This window comes from Amblyraja radiata, chromosome 21 (assembly GCF_010909765.2).
Source record: "Amblyraja radiata isolate CabotCenter1 chromosome 21, sAmbRad1.1.pri, whole genome shotgun sequence".
NCBI classification, from domain to species: Eukaryota; Metazoa; Chordata; class Chondrichthyes; order Rajiformes; family Rajidae; genus Amblyraja; species Amblyraja radiata.
Genome location: NC_045976.1, coordinates 11,239,082 through 11,264,540, shown reverse-complemented (window position 1 = coordinate 11,264,540; position 25,459 = coordinate 11,239,082). Strand labels below are relative to the sequence as shown.

The window sequence follows — 25,459 nt, the reverse complement described above, 5'->3', positions numbered from 1 at the left end:
TGAATATGCATGGATCACTGGTTGGTGTGGACTCAGTGGGCCGAAGGGCCTGTTTCCGCAATGCATCTCTAAACGTAAACATAAACATAAGCAATGGACGATAAATAAATCCATAAAACCACAAGTCATAGGAGCAGAATTAAGCCATTCGGCCCATCAAGTCTACTCCATCATCTAATTATGGCTGATCTATTTTTCCCTCTCAACCCAATTCTCCTGCCTTATCCCCATAACTCTTAATGCCTTTACGAATCATGAACCTGTCAATGTCCGCTTTAAAAGTACCCAAGGACTTTGCCTCCACCGCCGTCTGAGGCAATTAATTCCACAGATTCACCACTCTGGGGCTAAAGAAATTCCTCCTCACCTCCTTTGCAAAGGTACGTCCTTTTATTCTGAGGCTGTGCCCTCTGGTTTGAGACTCTCCCAGTCTAAAGAATCCTCCATCCTGTTCCACCGTTGAGGTCTTGGTTGGATTGCTGGAAACCATTCCACATCCACTCTATCTAGGCATTTCATTACCCGGTAGGTAATGCATCCATTTCTAGTGACGCTAGCATCTTAAAGAATAAGTATTTTAAATGAGGTTTCTTCTTCATTCCAACAGATTTGCTTACAACAGCAATCAATGCATTGACGGCTGCCATTTCCCGACTGATACACATCTACTGCAACAACTTTGACATTGATTACCAAGTTGCTGATGTAGGTGACACAGAATCTGCGCCAGAGGTTCAGGCCCAGCTCGTCCATGAGAGCTTCAGCTTCAATATTTATGCCATGCACGGAGTCCCTGGGCTCTGGGCTGGGAGGTGAGTTGGAGCTGTCTATGGTTTACTTTTAGAAGATAGACACAAAAAGCTGGAGCAACTCAGTGGGTCAGGCAGCATCTCTGAAGAAAAGGAATAGGTGATGTTTCGTGTCGAGACCCTTCTTTAGACTGAGAGTCAGGGGAAAGAGAAACGTGCGATAGAGACAGTAATAGCAAGAGAGATATACTGTATAGAACAAACGGATGAAAGATATGTAAAAAGTAACGATGATCAAGAAAAGATAGAGCCCACTTTGTCGGCTTGGGCCATGTGATAATGAGCTACACAGACAGTGAAACTCAACACGATGACAGTGAAACTAGCACGGCGACTAGGGTAGGGGAGGGACGGAGAGATAGGGGGTGCAAGGGTCACTTGAAGTTATAGAAATCAATATTCGTACCACTGGGTTGCTCATTATTGTCACATGGGGACAGTGAAAAGCTTTTTTGTTGCGTGCCATCCAGTCAGTGAAAAGACCAAACATGATTACAATCAAACCGTCCACAGGGTACAGGATACAGGATAATGGGAATAACCTTTTTTGAGTCGTTGCCTCAAAAAAAGGTAGCTAGCATCACCAGAGCACCACGCTGGCCACCCACTCATTTCACTCCTGTCTCCGGGAAGAAGATATATAGGAACCTGAAAACTGTAACGTCCAGGGTCAGGAATCTGAACCTCGGGGTCCTGTCTGTGTGTGGAGTTTACTCGTTCTCCCTGTGACCGCGTTCAGTTTCGTCCGGGCGCTCTGGTTTCCTCCCACCTCCCAAAGAACTGTGGGTTTGTAGGTTAATTGGCCCTCTGTAAATTGCACTTAGTGTGTGAAGGAGTGGATGAGAAAGTGGGAAAAACATCAAACTAGTGTGAACGGGTGATCGATGGTCGGTGTGGACTTGGTGGGCCCATGGGCCTGTTCCCATGCTCTATCTGTAAACCAAACTAAAACTGCAGATGCTGGAAATCTGATTTACAAAACACAGCAGGTCGGGCAGCATCTGTGGAAGGAGAAACGGACTTAACATCTCAATTCCACGATCCTTCATGGACCCAGATCTGGAACATTACCAGCCTCTCAATCCCACAGATGCTGCCTGGCCTGTTGAGTGTTTCTAACATTCTCTGTTAATCTTTTTGCCTTTCTTCTTGCATTTGTATTTAAAGCCAGTCCAAAATATTATTATCACAGATTCATACAGCACAGAAACAGGTCACTTGGCATAATTTGTCCATGCTGTACCAAGATGCTCCATCTACAGTAGTTCCATTTGCCCGTGTTTGGCCCATATTCTACGAGAGCTATTATTTTCCATGGATATGGAAAACCATCTTCAATATATAATCTGTGATTTAATGTGAAATGTGCACTGATGCTGTCAACACTATCAATCACAATGTTGGGTTTCTTAATGCACTTGGCCTTAATATTTTTCATCCTTAATTTAATTGAGTTATTGCCGATGACAGTTGAATTTTTGGTAAATTGCCAAATCAGAGATCTCTTGGACTCACTTTTTGTTTTTTTCACTCTCCCGATGCAGCTATGAAAACCTATCTGTATCTTGCTCACTAAAGTACGGTAGGGAGGAGTTGTGTTCACCGGTTAAGACGGGGGAAATAGGCATCACAAAACCTTCCCTTTTCCACTTGGCCAGATGGAACCAGAGGTAGGTAATAGATGATGGATCTCTACAACCTTACAAGTGGCAGCCTGAACACTTGCATTCAAGTCGAAATGGTTGAGAGCTTCAAGTTTCTTGGTGTTAACATTACCAACGATCTGTCGTGGATTAACCACACTAATACAGCAGCCAAGATGAGACTGAGGAATTTCAGCATGTCCTCAATGACTCTTATGGGCCTGTCCCACTTAGGCGACTTATTAGGTGAGTGCAGGAGACTCTGTGCTCGCCACATAGTCGCCATATGTTCGCTGGTGGTCTCTGGTGATTCTCCTTCATGGTCGCGAGGGGTTCCCGCATTCTGGGAACTAGTCGCGGCCTCAATATGGCCGCGGCAAATTTTTCAACATGTTGAAACATTTTCTGCGACCAAAAATTGGTCGCCATGGAGATAATCGATAATCCTGTAGTCATAGGTGCAGTTGTAGTGGGGTCGCCATGTAGTTATGGGTAGTCGAGGTAGTCGTAGGTAGTTTTAGTTAATCGCCTTTGCTGACCGGTGAATTTCATTGGCTCATTGGGGGGAAAAAAACATGAGCAGGTGTTTTCAGAACCAAGGATAACCGACCGGTAATCTTAAATGTCCGCCAAACTTCACAGCTGTGTATCTCTGGCTTATTAAAAGTTGTCTGGTTTCTTAAAAGTTGTCTCCACTCCTTCTCCCCCTCCCCCTCCCCCTCCCCCCTCTCCCCCCCTTTTAAATGACTTACCGTACACTGTGCTAGCCGTCTTAATGGCAGCGCCAACCTTCCTGTTCATCGCGGTGTGTGTCTATATCACCTTGGCTTTGCACCGTGTGAATTTCAGACAGCGCTACCCCCCGCTTGCCCTGGTCCCCATCTTTACGATGTGTGTGTGTGTGTTCCACTCTGACAGTCACCGTTCCAGTTCTCAGTTTTTCAGACGACTGCCAGCAACTTGACAGTCACCGGCAGTCCGCTGAAAAATCGCTGAAGTGGGACAGGCTCATCACAAACTTCTACAGATGCACCATACTACCGGATTGCATCACAGCTTGGTTTGGGAACAGTTCTAGTGTAAGAATACTCGACTGGACTGTTTGTAAGAAAAATAATTTCACTGTGCTTTTGCACTACTCACATAAAAGCAACATTGAACCTTTGAGCCATTAAACCATTGTCAAAGCTCTGTACACATGACAACACTAAAGCTAACAGACTATATATGCTTATAATCGAGCCGTCCACAGTGTACTGATACAGGATAATGGGAATAACGTTTAGTGCCAGATAAAGTCCAGGAAAGTCTGATTAAAGATAGTCCAAGGGTCTCCAATGGGAGGTCTAGTTATTGATAGGACGGTTCAGTTGCTTGATAACAGCTGGGAAGACACATTCCCAGAATCTGATGTTCTGATGTGGGCTGAACAAGGAGCTCTCTCTGTTTCAGAATACACATGCCCATCGAGGTGAGGCGATTGCCTTGTGAGGTGACACTGAACCTGGAGTTGCATGGACATCACACAACCAGTGGCAACCATCCTGACGGCAGCAGCAGGCAATCCATGAACACTGACACCTTAGCAAGTGTGTCCATGGCTCTCTACAGCTCACAACAGTAAGTTCACCAAAATGGAGGATGATTAGGATGCACTGTGGGTTGCATCCATTCGTAGGTTAGGTGTTCAGTACTATTACAATGTTCCTGTCAGTTCAGACACACATATCAGACAGAGGCTGGTTTTTCAAACCTCCTTATAACGGATTTTGGTTATAGCGGATGGACTTACCGACCTTCACCTCCCAGACAGGACCCTCTACCGCCACTCCATTGTCACCGGCTCCTCGGCCACTTCCAGGCCGCGCCAGCCACCGCCGCCACCGACCCTCGCCTCCACTCCAGCCGCCCGTGGCCCGCGACCATCGACTCCGCTGATCTCCACCTCTGCCCCGTCCCCCAACAGCCCAGGACCGTCAGCTCACCTCTATTCCAGGCCCAGTTTCGAACTGAGAGTCTGAAGAAGGGTCTCGACCTGAAACGTCATCTATCCACGTTCTCCAGATATGTTGCTTGACCCGCTGTGTTACTCCGGCACTTTGTGTCCTTCTGTGTATCAACCAGCAACTGCAGTTGTTCCTATCGACAATTTAAGCAGATAGGGTGAATACGCAGAGACTTATTCCCAGGGGAGGGGAATGAAAAACCAGTGGACATAGGTTTAAGGTGAGAGGGGAAAGATTTGATAGGAATCTGAGGGACAACTTCTTCACTGGGTAAAAGGCACGAGCTGCCAGAGGAGGTAGTTGAGTCAGATTCTCCAACAATATTTAAAATATACTTGGAGAGGTAGATGGATAGGAAAAGTTTGGAGAGATATGGGCCAAATGTGGGTAAATGGGGCCATCTTGGTCGGCATAGACAAGTTGGACCAAAGGGCCTGTTTCCATACTAAATGGCCATGACTCCAATGCTGTGATTTATTTTTGAGTTGCACAAGTAATTGTTTCCTCATATTCCGTCTCATAACAATATCCCAGGGGTGGAGTTCAATTTCTGGGACACTTGCCTTTGCCAAAATAATTACTCCATACTTGATTTAATGGCGTCATAGTTAATTATTTTCACTATTACCACATCACAATAATATAGTGCGATTACTAAATCTTCCACATTTAAGTAATCTGCTTGATGTTTACACGGATGGATAAAAGCATGCTCGCCCTGCAACCTCTTCCTTTCCAAGTAGATATCTGACTCTCTTTTCAATTATTTAATCTGCTTCCAACCACCCTGTGGGTCAGAAAATATCCTCTTAGAAGCTCCCAGTAATCACCATCGATTTATTTCAAAACACGATGTAACTTTGTAAACAAGATTTCCGCCAAAGAAAAGCAGCCTAAAAAAAAATGTTTCAACCTAACTCGAAAGACTCAGGGTGTGTATGAAGGAGCTGCAGATGCTGGTTTAAACCGGGGATAGGCACAACATGCTGGAGTAACTCAGGGGGACAGGCAGCATCTCTGGAGAGAGGGAATGGGTGACGTTTCAAGTCGAGACCCCTCTTCAGACTCACGCTATTCCCGTGTCTATCTTTGAAAGACTCGGGAACAGCTTCTTCCCCTTCTGTTACCAGGCTTCTGAACGGTCCTGCCATAAGCTAGGGTACTGTCCCATTCACCACTACCACCATTGTGGACATTGGACTGATGCACTACAATTCTGAGAACTATATTCTGTACTCCGTATCTTCCCCTTTGCTCCACCTGTTCTACTTGAGTTTCCACTTGATTGTGTTGATGGATAGTATCATCTGAACAGGTGGATAGCAGGTAAAACAAAGCTTTTCATTGTACCTCGGTACACATGACAATAATTAACCGAAAGCTAAATATGCTGACACTTAGTGATTCTGGACTCCTAACCAGTAGTTCAATGCATGGGACAGGAACACTTGACATTCAACCCGCAGGTAAGTGAGTCGCATCTTTGACTCATTTTCCTTTCTGTTGAGGATACATTCTTGGCATAGCGCCTGAGCAAATTAGCTCGTCTGGAAGATAGAAACATAGACATAGAAAATAGGTGCAGGAGTAGGCCATTCGGCCCTTCGAGCCAGCACCGCCATTCAATATGATCATGGCTGAGTCGGAGTTTGAGCGGAGACTTGATAGAAATATATAAAATTATGAAAGGCATCGATAGGGTAGACAATCAGAACCTTTTGCCCCAGGGTGGCAGTGTGACACAGCGGCAGCTTTGCTGCCTTAAGCGGCCTTTTCACGGGGCGAGTTGACGCAAGATGTCACCAGAGTGAAGAGGTCGTGGTCCAGCACGAGTCTCGCACGATATAACGGCAGTAGATAAAGAGTTCCCACGGTACTCGGCATTTCTGCTATTTGTGCGAGTGAACTTGTCCGTTTCCCGAGCTTTCCCGTTAAATCTTGAATGAACATCGTGAACTACACGTGACACAAATGATGTAACTTTTTTTTTCACACACTATATATATCCTCCCTTGGTTGAATTGGCTCATTTGGAGACATATTTTACTGTGTATGTGGGAGACACAGATGGACTGAGCACAGTACCTCGGTCTTACTGTGTGTGGGAGAGGGGGAGAAAGAGACGTACACTCACAGAGGCAGAGTCTCTCAGCCTGTGTAAGAGGGAGGGAGAGAGAGAGAGAGGCACACACAAGGTGGATGTGAAATCTCACCTGCCTGTTTCAGTGACAGACACCCGCCGTCAGTAAATGAAGACACCCCCATCTGTCTCCCCCTCCTCTCCCTCGACTCCCCCACCTTTCTCTCCCAACTCCAGTCCCGTCCCGACCCCCTGGGAAACTGAATAGAGCAACAGTCAACTGCTGCCTGTGCGCTGATATGACAATAAAGGCTACTTTACTTTACTGAGTTAAAGAGTTCCCACGGTAGACTGTAAAACTGGGACCCTGGTTCTGGACTCCCCCAACACCGGAACCCTTCTTCAGACAGCCTAATCGGAATTGAGTCTGAAGATGTGTCTCGTCCCGAAACATCAGCTTTTTTTCTCCAGAGATGCTGCTTGACTCGCTGAGTTACTCCAGCTTTTTGTGTCTGTCTTCGGTTTAAACCAGCATGTGCAGTTCACTCCTTACACGGGTCTCTGTACAACATTGATTGGTAGCGTTCCGGACCCCTGGACCCGAGGACTCCGACCTGTATCTCTCAAAGAAGTACATGTGAAAAATTTCTCACGGACCATAAAAATGCGTAACCTTTCAGTAAAGTCCCTTTTAAAGTCCCTTTTAAAGATTATAGTTATTTTCTTGAATCTCATTAACATAACTCATGAATAAGTTGATGTCCATATGCGGATGCAAATCTTTATTTTTATTTATTTTTTAAATTCAATCCCACATAAGATAATTTTTACTCACCTTCTGTCCCCTCTGTCCAGCTTCCGGGTTCACCGTTCGCAGGAGTTCCCACGGTACCCGCAAGAGTTATTACGGATATCGCACTGGCCACTACGTTCATATAATGTTGCAATACTCAACCACAAGTGTACAAGTCACTCTTGGAGAAATTCAAACTTTCTTGAATTTTCTCCCGAGTGACCAAGTTACACGATGACCTGCCGTTAGCGCTACGGTGGTCCACGGTGGTCCACGAATGCCGCACTGTTATCGCACGAGGTTCCCACGATGTTAAACTCCGGTTAACTCTTGCGTCAAGTCGCCCCGTGAAAAGGCCGCTTTACAGCGCCAGAGACCCGGGTTCGATCCTGACCTCGGATGCTGTGTGTATCTGGAGTTTGTACGTTCTCTCTGTGATCACGTGGGTTTCCTCCAGGTGCCCCGGTTTCCTCCCACATCCCAAAGACATGCAGGTTTGTAGGTTAATTGGCCTTCTGTAAAGTGCCCCCAGTTTATAGGGAGTGGATGAGAAAGTGGGGAAACATAGAACAAATACAATCAATTGGTGGGCCGAAGGGCCTGTTTCCATGCTTATCCTTCATTAAATCAAATTGCTTTATGCAGAATAAAACATGACTTGTGTTTGTTCGATACAACTACTAAAAATGACATGTTCTTCATTTCAAAACAGAATATTGGTCCACGGTACAAAACTACTCTGCCTTTGTCCCGTCAATACCAGCAAACCAGACACATTAGTCTTACAGGTAAGCAGCCTAGCACCAAGTACAATCAAATATCAAGTTGTAACAGTGCTAGATCACATAATGCAACATATTGCTAGGCTAGTGATGTTGGAAAGGATCTTGTCACGATGGGATCTTTGAAGTTTCCTTTGCATTTTAGATAATGACTGCATTTCAGGGTTTGGGCAGTGCACATGTGCTCTTAAACGATTAAATAACAAGCGTAGTTAATCTGAACTCTTTATAAATTTTAAATGTTCTGAAATGTTGACTGCATTAATTGGCAATGAGCCAAAATGGATGGATGATTGATTGATATTTTATTGTCACGCGTACTTGGTGAGATTATTTGTTTGCACACAGTACAAGTATGCAAGAGTCGACAAAAAGAGGCCTCCACAACCTTCTGTGGCAAAGAATTCTACTGATTCACCACCCTCTGACTAAAGAAATTCCTTCTCATCTCCTTCCTAAAGGAACGTCCTTTAATTCGGAGGCTATGACCTCTGGTCCTAGACTCTCCCACTAGTGGAAACATCCTTGTCACATCCACTCTATCCAGGCCTTTCACTTATCGATGGGGTTGATTGATGGGGTTAGTCTAGAATTGACGGGGTTAGTTTATTTAAAGAGCCTTTAACTGCTTGAGAACGGGTTTCCACGATGTATCTCAAAACTAACCTAACCTATAAACAGCCCTCTTACCCCTTTCTCCCTGAAGATCCCCTTCCCCCCCCTTTGTTCATCCCACTTCCCCACTCCTCCCCCTGAACCCTTAGAAACATAGAAACATAGAAAACAGGTGCAGGAGTAGGCCATTCGGTCCTTCGAGCCTGTACCGTCATTCAATATGATCATGGCTGATCATCCAACTCAGTATCCTGTACCTGCCTTCTCTCCATACCCCCTGATACCTTTAGCCCCAAGGGCCACATCTACCTCCCTCTTAAATATAGCCAATGAACTCGCCTCAACTACCTTCTGTGGCAGAGAATTCCAGAGATTCACCACTCTGTGTGTGAAAAATGTTTTTCTCATCTCGGTCCTAAAATATTTCCCCCTTATCCTTAAACTGTGACCCCTTGTTCTGGACTTCCCCAACATCGGGAACAATCTTCCTGCATCTAGCCTGTCCAACCCCTTAAGAATTTTGTAAGTTTCTATAAGATCCCCCCTCAATCTTCTAAATTCTAACGAGTACAAACCAAGTCTATCCAGTCTTTCTTCATATGAAAGTCCTGACATCCCAGGAATCAGTCTGGTGAACCTTCTCTGTACTCCCTCTATGGCAAGAATGTCTTTCCTCAGATTTCTTGATGAGCATGCGCCAGTTTCTCCCCTCCCCCTTCCCACCTCCACCTCCATCTCCAACCCTTCCAATGGCTACACAATTCCCAACTTTTCTGCGCTCGCGTTTCATAATTCTTTATCTCGCGCTTCATAATTCTTTATCATCTCGGCCTCACACCCATCTTTTCATTCCTGGCCTTTGTCCAACAAGCTGCCATTCAACCCCCCCTCTCCCCCCTGCGCCTGTGTTCATCTATTCCCAGCTATGCTCTATCCTGCCTCACCTCTCACCCCCATTTATTTCGCCCCCCCCCCCCGCATTCATCTGAAGAAGAGTCCCAACCCAAGACATCACCTATCTTGCTCTCCAGAGATGCTGCCTGATCCACGGAGTAACTCCAGCACTTTGCGTCTATCTTTGGTATAAACCAGCATCTGCATGTCTTTGTTATTAGATAACAAAAGGACCGCCACCTGTTGTGCCCAGTAGGGGGAACACTTGATAATATCCAACCCAATGGAAAATAACTGTCATGGGGAGTGGTGACACAACGAACTGCAGTTGCTGGAGTCTTGAGTTAAGCACAAAGTGCTGGAGGAACTCAGTGGGTCAGGCAGCATCTGCTGAGAAAATGGACAAACTTCTGAATGAATGGTTTAGAGATACAACGTGGAAACCGGGCATTCGGCCCACCAAGTCCGCGCCAACCGGACATTAACACTACCCTGCACACGCTGGTGGCAATTTGCAATTTAACCAAAGCCAATTAGCCTACAACCCTGTACATCTATGGAGTGTGGGAGGAAACCGGAGCTCCAGGAGAAAACCCACACAGTCACAGGGAAAATGTACAAACTCCGTACAGACAGCACCCATAGCCTGGCGTTGTAAGGCAGCAACTCTACCGCTGCACCACCTGACCCGAAATGTCATCTGTCCATCCCCTCCATAGATGCCGCCTGACCAGTTGAGTCTCTTTGTATTTTACTGAAATGAACTAATTACTACGCACATATCTGTACATGTAACTGTTTATTCAACTAAACTATTTTCCTTTGCAATAAGACAATAGCACTGAACGTCAAAATAATTTATTGTCATTTTGGTTTGACGGTACAGAGTATGGTAAGCACAACTGGTTTTATTTTATTTGCAGATAGATTTCCCACTCACTCACCTGGTCAGGTTTACTCGACCTGTTCTGGCAGCAAACAGCCAGTATGTCAACTATTTGGATGAAGTTTCCAGGAAACAGATTGCGAACATTCAGCAAAAACATTCCCTACTTTTGTAAGTACCACCCTCTGAGTGATTAAATCTTGCTCCTCTCACCTTAAATCTATGCCCTCTGATTCTTGATCCCACTACTTTGGGCAAAATACTGTGCATTCACCCAATCTATTCCCCTCAAGTGAGAGAGGAGAGGAGAGGGTGACAGAGAGGGGGAGAGGTGGAGAGGGGCGCGGCAGGGGTAAAGAAGGGAGATAGTGAATTATAAAGAGGGAGGAGAAGAGAGGAGGGGTGAGGCAGAGAGAGAGGGGGGGGAGAGGGAGAAAGGAGGGGAGAGACACTCTGAGTCTAAAGAAGAGTGCCGACCCGAAACATCACCTATGTACTTCCACCAAGAGTGTTTATAGCTCAAGGTTCTAGCATCTGCTGTTCTCCAGAGAAAGGAGGCGGAAAAATGATTTTCAATGAAGTTGATCAAGCAAAAAAGTTGGCCGACAAAATGTGGATTTGAACACAGAGGAGCAAAGTTGTCAATACATTTTAAAAAAATCAATAGGTGTAGGGCAGATGCAATGGATTTTACTTCGGAGTCACGTGAGTGACTACGTGAAGAACCCGCTTCCAACGCATGCGTGTCATATCGCTACACGCATTGCACGAGTCAACAGAAGGGTGGAGGACGTCCCCCAGTAACGGGAGAAGGAAAAAAGGACCAGCAAAAGGCAGGTAAGGACTCTGCATTTTTATTCACATCAAAATGGACAGAGTAAAAAGGAAGCGGTCTGCTAAAAAGCTGCCCGAGAAGCGCGTTGTAAACGTGGATGAACGGCAGAGACAGCAGCCGTCGGCTCTAGATGCCTCGGTAGAGGAATCAGCTGTGCCAGAAATCATTCTGGCACCGACGAAACTTACTCACCGGCCGGGAGGCAAAGTTCAAACGAAAACGCACCATCTAGCAGAGCCCGACTTGGAGCAGCAGCGGGCGACCAGCCCGTATCAATATCGGACCAGGGCTGAACGGGTGCGGGAGACGGAACAAACCCGCTATGAGTGGCTGCATACGGAGCAGCCAGGAGAAACAGCTGACCGGGAACAGACGTGGACCGACAGTCAGGACCGGTGTGGCCAGCGGCGGGACGAGGAAAGCCCGCAAACCAGCACCCGTGAGTACCGGGGATGGGAACAGCGGGGATACAGAGAAGAGCAGCACACTGCTGAAAGGCTGCAGGAATGGGAGCAGCCAAAAATAGCAAGTGCAGCTCAACGTAGAGACCGTCTAAAGGAGCTGCTGGAGGAGCTCCTTCACAGTGGCAGTCCCATGAATGTGGAGACTAGCCACAGTGGGCAGGCAAGCCCCATATGGGTACCCCGTGAGGGACCCCCTGAAATCTCGACCTCTTCGGAGGAGAGTGGGCAGGTCCCTGATGGGCCAGACCCTGATCATACAGCTTCCCATGATCCTGAATCTGCAGAAAAACATACACTGCTGGACATGGTGGCTGATTACTTCAAACCAAGTCAAACAGGGGCAGACCTGGATTCCAGGATGGCAGCCAGTATTAATTACATGTCTGGCCATCAACTCCAACAACAAATATTCACAGAGACACTGGCCAGACATCTGCCACCTGGTAACTGTGATGCATTACAAATCCCAAGTGTCAACCAATGCATTTGGAAGCATATGGGGAGGGACATCAGGAACCATGATCTCAAAATCCAGAAAGCCTTAAAGGGGCTTACGGCAGGGATCACAGCTTACATCCGCACCCTGGACAAAACAGAGCAAACTAAAGGCCACCAAGACGCACTAGCCCTGTTCTGTAATGTACAATATGAGCTGAATAGCATGCGGAGGGCTGCTATTCAGCCAGCACTGGATCCTAAATATGCAACAATTTGCAAACAAAGAGCCGTTAAAACCCCAACCCTTTTGTTTGGGGAAGCCAAGACACTGGGGCTCATCAAAACCAGCGCAAAGGCTTATTTTGGATCACGGTACCAGCCACATGGAAGACCGAAAAGTGTGGCTTATATCAGTGGCAGTGCCAGAACCCAATATAACCCGCAGCAGCCTTCTTTTAGGGTATGGCCAGGGACGGCCACCCTGGAAGATGCGGAAGCCTCAACCTCCAGTACAACCACGAACACGAATAAAAACAAAACCCCCTTTTTTCAAAAAACAAAGAAAATAATACAACCACCAGTAACCATGGAGGTAGGTGGGTGTGGTTCTTTTGTAAAAAAGGGACCCACGACGGTGGGAGGGAGGTTGCAATACTACAGTGACGAATGGTGTAAAATCACTACAGACTCGTATGTTCTAAGCAGTATTCAGGGTTATCTGATAGAATTTACTCATCCCAATAACCCCCCAGTACAACATACACCAGAAAGGCATTTCGTCCTTACAAAAACCGAACAATCTAAAGCCCACATGGAGCTACAACGATTGTATACAAAAGGTGTGATTGAGCATACTACTCATGAACAATTAAAATTTGTATCAAACATATTTATTAAAAATAAAAAAGATGGGGGTTGCAGGATTATCATTGACCTTTCAACCCTAAACACATTTGTTCAATATGTTCATTTTAAGATGGATACCTTTATCACTGCTAAAGAATTAGTATCAGCTGGTTTCTATATGGCAAGCATTGACAAAAGATGGACACTAATGGTTTTAAATCTCAGTCCACCAGGGCTGCAGCAACATCCGCAGCAAAAATTCTGGAGGTACCCACGGACCAAATCCTCAGAATAGCAGGATGGTCATCCGAAAGGACTTTCCAAAGTTTAAAATAAACCAGTTTTGGAGCCATCATCATTTTCGGAAAGCATTTTACGTTCAATATTATAATTTGCCCGAAGGGTTACAGGGCTATGATTTCAATTAATAAATTTATTTTCTCGTTATATCACACAAGTCTTTGTATAAGTGTGTCTAAAATTGCTAATGATACTCTCTCCCAATACCCAAGGCAGTTGTGAAGCATGGACTCGTTCCACGGCATGAGGTCACAGAGCTTTGAAATCTTCACGTAGTCACTCACGTGACTCCGAAGTAAAATAGTAAGATTAAACGAGAACTTACCAGTTTGAAGTTTGATCTGTATTTTATGAGGAGGAACGTTGAGGGAATACGTGCCCTCCGCTCCCACCCTCCTATGATCATATCAAAACTGGTATCTCTTTGATAATCTTACTATGTTAGGTCATTATAGTTTCTGTGACCTCACACCGCTGCTTTGAAGAATGACACGCATGCGTTGGAAGCGGGTTCTTCACGTATTCCCGCAACGTTCCTCCTCATAAAATACAGATCAAACTTCAAACTGGTAAGTTCTCGTTTAATCTTACTATTTTAATGATCAGTCTTAGATAAGGCAACTGGACCTTTGCAACCATATGCTGCAGATTCAATAAAATGATAGCAGAAACAATAGCAGTGAGCTAATGGGCCCATTTTTTACTAAACTGAGGAGACTATCAGGGAATATTTTTTTTTCTTGAACCGTGCAAGGTGAAGGGAGAATGTCAGAAGGACAGCTTTGCCAGGCTGAGGAATGTTGTCCATAATTTTCACAGGAGATTAACAGAAAACTGTACACCACAGGAACACAATGTCTGTGGCGAACATAATACCAAGACCAACTCTTATCTGACTGCCTGTGATCTATATCCCTCCAATCCCGGCACATCCATGTACCTATCCAAACCTCTCTTAAACTTCACTATCGTATCTGCCTCCGCCACCATCTGTGGCAGCGCGTTCCAGGCACCCATCACCCTTCTGTGTAAAAACGGTTGCCCTTTACATCTCCTTTAAACTTTGCCCCTCTATCCTGAAGGGCGGCACGGTGGTGCAGCGGTAGAGTTGCTGCCTTAAGGTCAGGTCCCACTTTCACGACCTAATTCACAACCTTTTTTACTCGTGGACATTTTTCATCAGGCTAGAAAAACGGCCCAACCTACTCGATGCCACGAGTACCTACGACTAGCATCACAACCTATCTACGACCTCCTACGACCTCGTGACGACCATGCTGCGCATATGAGTCAAGGGCAAACTCGGCAGAGGTCATGAATTAGGTCATGAAAGTGGGACAGGCCCTATACAGCGCCAGAGACCCAGGTTCGATCCTGACCATGGGTGCTGTCTGTACAGAGTTTGTACGTTCTCCCCTTGACCGCGTGGGTTTTCTCCGGGTGCTCCCGTCTCCTCCCACAATTCAAAGGCATGCAGGGTTGTAGGTTAATTGGCTTTGGTAAAATTGTAAATTGTCCCTAGTGTGTAGGATAGTGTTAGTCGTGTGAGGGGTAATCGCTGGTCGGCGCGGTCTCAGTGTGCCGAAGGGCCTGTTTCCGCGCTGTATCTCAAGTCTAATGTCTAATGTCTAAAGTCTAAAGCCATGCTCTGAAGTATTTGATATATCCATCCAATGAAATAAAGGTTCTGTCTGTTTACTCTATCTATGCCTCTGGCATCGACCAGTTGTTAGATGTGGAATGATTTGCCAAAGAAAGTAATTATAAGAAAAACCGTGGCATTTTGGCAGTCTCTAGAACGACAACTGAACTTTTAAACGAATCTTTATTCGAAAATTCACTTTTTAGTAAACAGGTTCTCTTGACACGTCTGGCCACATCGGTGGTCAGTGCTGAACACACGTGCGAAAGCAAAACCGCGCGAAAACAAGCAGCCCCTCCTGAGTCACGTGACCGCGGCTTCCGAACGCCGGGTTCGATACCTGCGTGCGCCAGTAGGCGCCGCCACATCATCTATGAAATATACATTTATCGACATTTGATGAAGAGGAAGTCACAGGTCAATGAAGTTTACTTTGGAAAGCCCTCACAAATATAAATTTAAACTCAAGATAGACACCAAATGCTGGAGTAACTCAGCAGGTTAGGCAGCTTTGCTGGGAAAAATGGATAGGCAACGTTTTGGGTCAGGACCGTTCTTCAGACTGATTGTAGTGGGGTGGGGGTGGTGGGAGAAGGGGAGAAACTGAAAGCGAGAAATAAACGAGGACATATTTGGGAGGCTGCAAGCCGGCAACAGATGATCGCAGGCAAGGTGATTCCCTGATAGGCTGATTGTTGGCTAAAAACTGTGTGATCTCTCCATCCATCCGCAATCAGTCCGACCCAAAACATCACCTAACTATTTTCTCCAGAGATGCTGCCTGATCCACTGAGTTACTCAAGCAGTTTGTGTCTATCTTCGGTGTAAACCAGCATCTGCGGTTCTTTTTTGTTACATTATAAATTTAGACTCCTTTTGTTTACATGATAGATCAGACCCAACCTACACTCCAAAACTGCTCCATGCAGTGTAATTCAAAACGGCTGCATCTTTAGTCCATTTTTAATCATGTGGTGGCCAACACCTCCAGATAATTATGTTTTGACACAGTGCAGCTTTTATTCTGAGTTTTAGCTCACAATTAATCCTAGTAATGAGATACTCTCTCTGTAGTAACAACACCCAAGGTTTCATGGGTGGAGGGCTAAAACATCTGTTCACTATGCTGTTTCAGAAACATTCAGTACGTGCCAACATCACATTCCTGGCTTCATCTCTCGCAGAAGTTTCAGGACTGCCTGGTGAAAAGTTCACTCCACAAAAACAATGCAACACTGGGTGCCTTGTGGATGTGTTTCATTGTAGCAAAGGTTTTGAATTGTGGAACGTGAGAAATGGAAGCAGGCTTAGCTTTAGGTGTAGTTTGGGTTTATTACCGTCACGCGCACCGAGGTACAGTGAAAAGCTTTGTTTTGCAAGCTATCCGATTAGATGAGATAATGCTATGCATAAATATAATCAATACAAACTCAAGTACAACAGGTCGAGCAAAGGGGAAGATAGAGAGTGCAGAATGTAGTTGTCAGCATTGTAGCGCATCAGTTCCATAGGAATCATTTGTAAATTGTTCTAGGTTTAGATGCACTGCTAGATAAAACCAGGCACAACAAGTTTAGGTTTGTTATTGTCATGTATAACAGGGTACATAATATAGATCACAACATTGTGATCAATTCCAGAGACAAAGTCCAATGTCTGCAATGGTGTAGGGGTGAATCGGACAGTATTCATTCATAAGCTTGACAACAGAGGGGAAGAGGCTCCTCCTGAGACTGGTGGTGCGTGCTTAAGTAATTGAATCATAGTGCCATGGAGTTATACGACATGAAAACAGGCCCTTCAGCCCAACTTGCCCATGTTGACCCTGATGCCCCATAAACGCTAGTCCCACCTGCCCGCATTTGGCCTATATCCCACTAAACCTTTCATATCCATGTACCTGTACAAGTATCTATTAAAATGTTCAAATGCCTTTTAAATGTTGTTATAGTACCTTCCTCAACTACCTCTTCTGGTAGCTCGTTCCACATACCCATCAACCTTCTGTGTGTGAAAATTGTCCCTTATGGGCCTGTCCCACTTACCCGATATTTTCGGCGACTGGTCACAGCAGGTCGCCGAAAATGTTCAACATGTTGAAAATCCAGCGGCGGCCAGAAAAAGGTACGATTATTTGGGCGACTACTCACGACCATACAGGCGTCTCCCCGCGCGGTGGATTCCTCCGGGTGCTCCAGTTTCCTCCCACATCCCAAAGACGTGCAGGTTTGTTTGTTAATTGGCCTTCTGAAAAGTGTGTGGGGAGCGGGCAATTGGGATAATATAGAACTAGTATGAACATGTGATCGATGGTCAGCGTGGACTCGATGGGCCGAAGGGCTTGTTTCCATGTTGTGTTTCTAATCTAAACTAAACCAAACTAACTAAACTAAGTCGCAGAATCTGCATGTAAGCTTAATGACTGGCCTTCATCTGTTAGGGAATTGTGTATGGAAGTTAGGACATTATGTTCCACTTGTACGGGACATTGGTGAGCTGCACTTGGAGTATTGTGTTCAGTTTAAGTCACCCTGCTATAAAAAGATGTCATCAAGCTGGATAAGGTACGGCGAAGATTTACAAGGATGTTGCCAGGACTTGAGGGCCTGAGCTATCGGAAGAGGTTGGGCAGGCTAGGACTTTATTCCTTAAAGGACAGGAGGTTGAGGGGTGATCCTATTGAGGTGTGCAAACTCATGAGAAGAATAGGTCAGTGGCCTCACAGAGGCTCTTGTTCAGAGTAGGTGAATCGAGGACCAGAAGACATAGGTTTAAGGGTGGTGGGTATATGGAATGAGCAGCCAGAGGATGTAGTTGAGGCAGAGACCATAAGAGCATTTAAAAGGCATTTGGACAGGTACATGGATAGGAAAGGTTTAGCGGCATATGGGCCAAATGCTGGCAAAACAGACTTGCCTGGATGGAGCATCTCGGTCAGCATAGATGAGTTGGGCTGAAAGGCCTGTTTCCGTGCTGAATAACTCCTTGACTAATGGATAAATCAGGGGGAATTGAGGATAGGGTCAGTCTCCTGTAAATCTCGGCACAGCTTCATCTGCTGAATATTTTCAGCATCTTTATAATTCTTTATAATTGGAAGCTTGAGATAAGAATCATTATTATACCCAAGGTGATAATTGAATGCAATGATATTCAGGTCAGATTGTTCACTCTGTAAAGCTGACAAGTCAGACAGCTGTGACAGGTGTGAGAGCCCCTGCGATGATTAACACAATAGTCGTGCGTCAAACGAACCGCGTCTAGAAATTCAGGTACTGTTGGTCAGGCTGCTTCTTAAAGCAGATTGCAATTAAAAATCAGTGTTCTTTTCTGGAGTGGAAATGGTGCAGAAAAGATTCACCAGGATGTTACCTGGGCTTATAGGTTTGAGTTAGGGTCATAGAGTTATACAGCATGGAAACAGGCCCTTCAGCCCAACTTGGCCTTGATGCTCCATCTAAGCTAGTCCCACCTGGCCCATATCCCTCTAACCCTTTACTATCCATGTACCTGTCCAAATGTATTTTAAATGTTGTTATTGTACCTGCTTTAACTAGTCAAGTCAAGTCAATTCACATTTATTTCTATACCACATTTAAAAAACAACAAAGTGCTTTACATTGGTTATATAACAGTGATTCATAGATTAAGTACATACATAAATACATACATATAGCCCTCACTCAGAGGACGTCAAGAAAGGCTTGAGAGTAAAGATGAGTTTTAAGTCTCGACTTAAAAGAGTCGATGGAGGGGGCAGTTCTGATGGGAAGAGGGATGCTGTTCCACACTTCCTCTGGTAGATTGTTCCACTCTCAGAGTGAAAAACTTCATATTCAATTTTTCCCCTCTCACCTTAAACCTATGCCCTTTGGTTCCTGAGCCCCCTACTCTGGATAAAAAACGTTGCATTTACCACATCTATTCCCCTCATGATTTTAGAAACATAGAATCATAGAAAATAAGTGCAGGAGTAGGCCATTTGGCCTTTCGAGCCAGCACCGGCATTCAATGTGATCATGGCTGATCATCCAAAATCAGTACCCCGTTCCTGCTTTCTCCCCATATCCCTTGATTCCGTTAGCCCCAAGAGCTACATCCAATTCTCTCTTGAAAACATCCAGTGAGTTGGCCTCCACTGCCTTCTGTGGCAGAGAATTCCACAGATTCACAACTCTCTGGGTGAAAAAAGGTTTTCCTCATCTCAGTCCTAAATGGCCTACCCCTTATTCTTAAACTGTGACCTCTGGTTCTGGACTTTCCCAACATCGGGAACATTTTCCTGTCCAATCCCTTAAGAATCTTATATGTTTCAAAGGATATCCTCTCATCCTTCTAAATTCCAGTGAATACAGACCCAGTCGACCCATTCTTCCATCATATGTCAGTCCCGCTATCCCGGGAATTAACCTGATGAACCTATTCTGCACTCCCTCAATAGCAATAATGTCCTTCCTCAAATTAGGAGACCAAAATTGCACACAATATGCCAGGTGCGGTCTCACCAGGGCCCTGTACAACTGCAGTAGGATGTCCTTGCTCCTAAACTCAAATCATCTCGCAATGAAGGCCAACATGCCATTAGCTTTCTTCACTGCCTGCTGTACCTGCATGCTTACTGATGCAGGTACAGCAGTGACTGATGTACAAGCACACCCAGGTCTCGTTGCACCTCCCCTTTTCCTAATCTGACACCTATCAGGTGATAATCAGCCTTCCTGTACTTGCCACCAAAGTGGAGAACCTCACATTTATCCACATTATACTGCATCTGCCATGCATCTGCCCACTCACCCAACATATCCAAGTCACCCTGCAGCCTCTTAGCATCCTCATCACAGCTCACACTGTCACCCAGCTTTGTATCATCCACAAACTTGAAGATGTCACTTTTAATTCCCTCAACTAAATCAATTATATATATTGTACATAACTGGGGTCCCAGCACCGAGCCTTTCGCAACCCACTAGTCACTGCCTGCCATTCTGAAAAGGACCCATTAATTCCTACTCTTTGCTTCCTGTCTGCCAACCCGTTCTCTATCCACGTCAATACCCTACCCCCAATACCATGTGCTCTAATTTTACACACTAATCTCTTGTGTGGGACCTTGTCAAAGGCTTTTTGAAAGTCCAGATACGCCACATCCACTGGCTCTCCCTTATCCATTCTTTTTATACACCACCATAAGATCACCCCTCAGCCACCTGTGCTCCAAGGAATTCGTCCTAGCCTGCACGACATCTCCCATTAGCCTAGGCCTTCGTGTCGAGAAAAACATTGACGTTTTGGGTCGAGATATGGTATCAGGACTAGTGTGAAAGAAAGAAAGAAAGAAAGATATGTAAATGTGGAGAGAAGATCAAAGCCTAGAAGGTGGTGGGTGGAAGAAGATGGGGGGGGGGGCGATGATGGCAGATAGAGTTAAGTGGAAGAGAAGGTGGAGATAGAGCCGAGCTGGTGGTTGGTGAAACCAGATAAGGGCACACAGATGGCAAGGAACCACAGATGGAATCTTGAGCACAAGAGTTACTCAATGGGACAGGCAGTCTCTGTGGAGGAGCTAGATAGGCGATCTTTTAGGGTCATGACAATTCTTCAGATGATGGGGAGATGGAGCCAGGTCAGGGATGGGGGGGGGGCAGGGGAGTGGTGGGGTGTTGGACGGATGGATATGGTGAGTAAAGGGAGAGAGACTCAGATTGGGAGTGAGAAAGGAACACTGGGGAAGTGGTTTGCCAAAAAGGATACAAAGTGCTGGAGTAACTCAGTTGGTCAGGCAGCATCTTTGGAGAATGGGGGATACGTGCCATTTTGGATCGGAACATCTGATGAAGGGTCCTGACCCAAAACCAACATCTGCAGTTCCTTGTTTCCACAGAGGGAGTGGGCAGCTGAAATTAGAAAAGTCACCATCGATTTCATTGAGTTGTAGGCTATCCAAGCAGAATATGAGTTTAGTTTAGAGATACAGTGCAGAAACAGACCCTTCAGCCCACAGAGTCCACATTGACCAGCAATTCCCACACAGTAACACTATCCTTCACACACTAGGGCCAATTTACAATTATAACAAGCCAATTAACCTACAACCTGTATGTCTTTGGAGTGTGAGAGGAAACCAAAGATATTGGAGAAAACCCACGCAGTCACGGGGGGATCGTTACAAACTCCTTGCAGCCAACATCCATGGTCGGGAATGAACCTGGGTCCCTGGTGCTGTAAGCTCTGTAAAACAGCAACTCTACCACTGCCCCACCGTGCCGCCCACCATGTTGTGCTTCTAGTTTGTATTAGGCCTCACCGTCTTGGTGGAGAAGCCTGGAGAGAGAGAGATCAGTGTGGGATTGTTACGAGAGTTGTAATGGGACATAACCAGAAGCTCAAGATCACCGTTGTGGGCAGAGCTGAGGCTCTCTACATAACGAATGCTCAGTCTACGCTTGGTAGCACCAAGATAGAGGAGGCCACATCAGATGCTCTATAGGCAGTAGACCAGGTTGGTAGAGGTGCATATGATCTGGGACATGTAGCCCATCTCAGGACCCTCCTGTTATTCCAGCTGGAATTACAGGAAGGGACTTCATTTAGCATCCTGGTTGAAAGGTGTTACGTTTGCCACCACTGCACTCCCTCAACATCGTTCTGGGCGAGTCAGCTCAATAGTTATTATCAAGCATCTGCGCTGGGACCTGAGCTCTTCAATATCCAACTCAGGCCTGAGAGCAGAGGCACAGCTGACCCTGCCAGTTAAAAAGACACTGCCGAGAGAGCTGACTTTATCACTTACCACAGAAACTTTTCCAAACGGAATCGGCTGAATAACTAAGGGTCGGACCTCCACCACCAACCCCGGCAGCACGTTCCAGACACCCACCACTCCCTGCAAAATCAACTTTTAGAAGTTTGCCAGCATGTTGCTGGACTGGAGGGCATTAGGTAGAAGGGGTGATTATTTTCTTTGGAGCATCAAAGGCTGAGGGAAGAACTGACTGGAGTGTTGGATAGACAGTCAGAATCTCATCTTCCCCGAGGAGGAAATGTCAAAGACTAAAGGGCACAGCTTTAAGGTGAGAGGGGCTAAGTTTAAAGGAGATGTGCGGGGCCAGTTTGTAACACAGAGGAACGTGTTGCCAGGGGTGGGGGATGAGGCAGATACAACAGTGTTTGCCACAAGTGTTGCAAGGAGACCGTTTCAGAGAGAAGGAGAGGGTGGAATTGATGTACATGGGTGGGCTTTCAATGTTGTGGAAGGGCCACTTAGGTCCCCGGATGTTGGTGAAAATGGAGGTGTTGGGGTAAGTGTTACACCATCTATGGCTGCAGGGTAACGGAAAAGAGGTCCCTGTGGAGGGGGGGGGGGGGGGGTTGGGGAAAGAGCGGAAGATGTGGCTGGTGGTGAGGTCTGATTGGAGTTGGAATTGTTGTTGCATTTTACTCCAGAAAAATGTTCTCAACTGGGCGGCACGGTGGCGCAGTGGTAGAGTTACTGCCTTACAGCTCCAGAGACCCAGGTTCGATCCTGACTATGGGTGCAGTCTGTCCCGAGTTTGTACTTTGTCACCATCACCCCATGTGTTTTCTCCGGGTGCTCCGGTTTTTTCCCACACTCCAAAGTGATATAGGTTTTTAGGTTAATTGGCTACATTAAATTTGTAAATTGTCCCTAGTGTGTAGGATGGTACTAGTGTACAGGGTGATCGCTGGTCAGCATGGACTGGTTGGGCCGAAGGGCCTGTTTTCACTAGAGGTCTCTAAAAAATCCTGCAAAACAACTGTAAACACAACATTTTGGGATTACATTTCCAGACAATTATCCACAGTACTTTTGAAGCATTATTATTGGTTTTAACTGAATGAAACAGCTTCTCTATGTAATCCTTCCCAAGTGGTGTTTTACAACATTTATCTCTCCATTCTGAGCCTTAATCCAAATCCTATTGCTTTCTCTGGTGTTTTAAAAGCAATGCTCAAGTCCTGTGCCGGAAACTCCCGGAAAGTTACCAAAGAAAATCACAATGCCAGTGTCAAACATGTTCAAACATTATCAATTGAGCTTGATTTTAGAGCTCTCCCTACCTCCCATGTCTTTTTGTCCTACAACCTCCATTGAAATCAAAGGGGTTATAAATTTAACATCATCCCATCAGAAACAGGGTCGCCCCCTTCAACCTTGTCACTGCCAAGTTTTTTTTCCACTATTGGCCATGACCAGAGTATAATTGGGGGTGGCACTGAACAGGTTAAACTTTACCCAGATCAGAACACAATTCATTTCATTCCAAACATTCTAGGGACAGGCCTTTTTTCGTTGCTGAGGCTGGTGTTTACTTCCTAGTTGCCTCTAAGAAGGTGGTCATCTTGGAACATAGAACATGGAACAGTACAGCACAGGCACAGGCCCTTCGGCCCACAATGCCCATGCTGAACATGATATCATAATAAATCAATCAATCTCTGCCTGCACGTGATCCATATCCCTCCATTCCCTGCACATCAAAGGTTTCAAAGGTTTCACAGGTCTTTTAATGTCACATGTACCAATTAAGGTGCAGTGATATGCGAATTACCATACAGCTATATGAAAAAAAAAGCAACAAGACACACAACTACATAAAAGTTAACATAAACATCCACCACAGCAGATTCCCCACATTCCTCACTGTGATGGAAGGCAAAAAAGACCAATCTTCTTCCCCTTTATTCTACTGTGGTCGGGGCTGTCAAACCATCCGCAGTTGGGGCGTACGATGCTCCCACGTTGGGACGGTCGAAGCTCCCGCGTTGGGGAGGTCGGAGCTCCCGCGGCTTGGAGTTCCAGCATTCGGTCTCTGACCAGATACCATGAGCTCCGTGATGTTAAGTCCACAAGCACCCACGGTTGCACCTCCGAGGTCGATCCCTGGCAAAGGGATCGCGGGCTCCACGATGTTAAACTCCCACAGGCACCCGCGGTGGACCTCTCAAAAGTCGGTCTCCAGCAAAGGCCGCCAACTCCTCGATGTTAGGCCGCAGTGCGGACGGAGATACGATACGGATAAAAATCGCATCTCCGTCGAGGTAAGAGATTAGAAAAAATTTCCCCCAACCCTACTCCCCTCCCGCATAAAACAAGCTAAATAATACTAAAAACATACATTTAACACATACTATTAAAACACAAAGAAGGAAGAGACAGACAGACCGTTGGCGAGGCAGCCATTGCTGGCGCCACCCGGTGGTCTCCATGTCTCTATGCAAAAGTCTCGTAAAAGCCACTATTGTATCTGCTTCCACCACCATCCCTGGTGGAACGTTCAAGGCACCCACCCCGCTCTGTGTTACAAAACCTGCCCCACACATCTCCTTTAAACTTAACCCCTCTCACCTTAAAGCTATGCCCTCTAGTCTTTGACATTTCCTCTCTGGGGAACAAAAGATTCTAACTGTCCACCCAAAACTTAAATTAGGTCTTCACTCTGCCTTTGATGCTCCAGGGAAAACAATCCAAGCTTGTCACCCCTTGTAGCTATTGCCCTCCAATCCAGGCAACATGTTGGCAAACATCTAAAAGTTGATTTAGCAGAGAGTGGTGAGTGTCTGGAACACACTGTGAGTGGTGGTGGTTGATGTAGATGCAGCAATAGCATTTGAAAGGTTTCTGGAGCTTGATTTTGGAAGTCATGTGTGGGGGTCTTGTGTACGTCACAGAAAAATGAGATTGTGAAGACAATTTTTTGTAGGGACGGCACGGTTGCTGCCTTTCAGCACCGGAGACCCGGGTTCGATCCTGACTACGGGTACGGAGTTTGTACGCTCTGCCCATGACCACGTGGGTTGTCTCCAGGTTTCCTCCCACACTCCAAAGACGTACAGGTTTGTAGGTTAATTGGCTTCGGTAGGTATGTAAACTGTCCTTAGTGTGTAGGATTGTGCTAGTATACGGGGATCAATGGTCGGTGGGGACTCATTGGTCTGAAGGTCCTGTTTCCGCGCTGTATCTCTAAACAAAACTAAACTAAGAAAGATAATGCGCAACTGAGTTTTACGCTGTCAGTGAAAATTTTCAGTTGTCATCCGTAACATCAACAGCATCGCCAGGCCAGGCTGACCCCTGTAACTCCGACCCAATGCCATCGTCAGGACAACATGCACTAAGGCCAAGTTAAGACTCAAACATTTTTAACAACTTTGAACTTGAAGGGTACAAGATGTCGCCAAAAATGTGGCAACTCTTGTGTACTGCCTCAGTGTAATCTACTATTCTTAAGGCCCTGTCCTACATTCACGACCTCATTCATGACCTCTGCCAAGTTTGCCCTTGACTCATACTCGCAGCATAGTCATCACGAGGTCGTAGGAGGTCGTAGATAGGTCGTGATGCTAGTCGTAGGTACTCGTGGCATCAAGTAGGTCGGGGCGTTTTTCTAGCCTGATGAAAAATGTC

General features: G+C 45.9%; 1 protein-coding gene across 2 annotated transcripts in view; it reads left to right on the top strand.

The window, feature by feature from the left end:
• The window catches only part of pik3c2g (phosphatidylinositol-4-phosphate 3-kinase catalytic subunit type 2 gamma), a 178,380-nt gene that overhangs the window by 66,543 nt on the left and 86,378 nt on the right, over positions 1-25,459 (top strand). For both annotated transcript variants that reach the window (XM_033039517.1, XM_033039516.1), the window contains exons 12-16: positions 608-812; positions 2,354-2,479; positions 3,905-4,072; positions 8,044-8,119; positions 10,546-10,679. In XM_033039517.1, the coding sequence (XP_032895408.1) occupies positions 608-812; positions 2,354-2,479; positions 3,905-4,072; positions 8,044-8,119; positions 10,546-10,679 (709 nt within the window). The remainder of the gene's footprint in view (positions 1-607; positions 813-2,353; positions 2,480-3,904; positions 4,073-8,043; positions 8,120-10,545; positions 10,680-25,459) is intronic.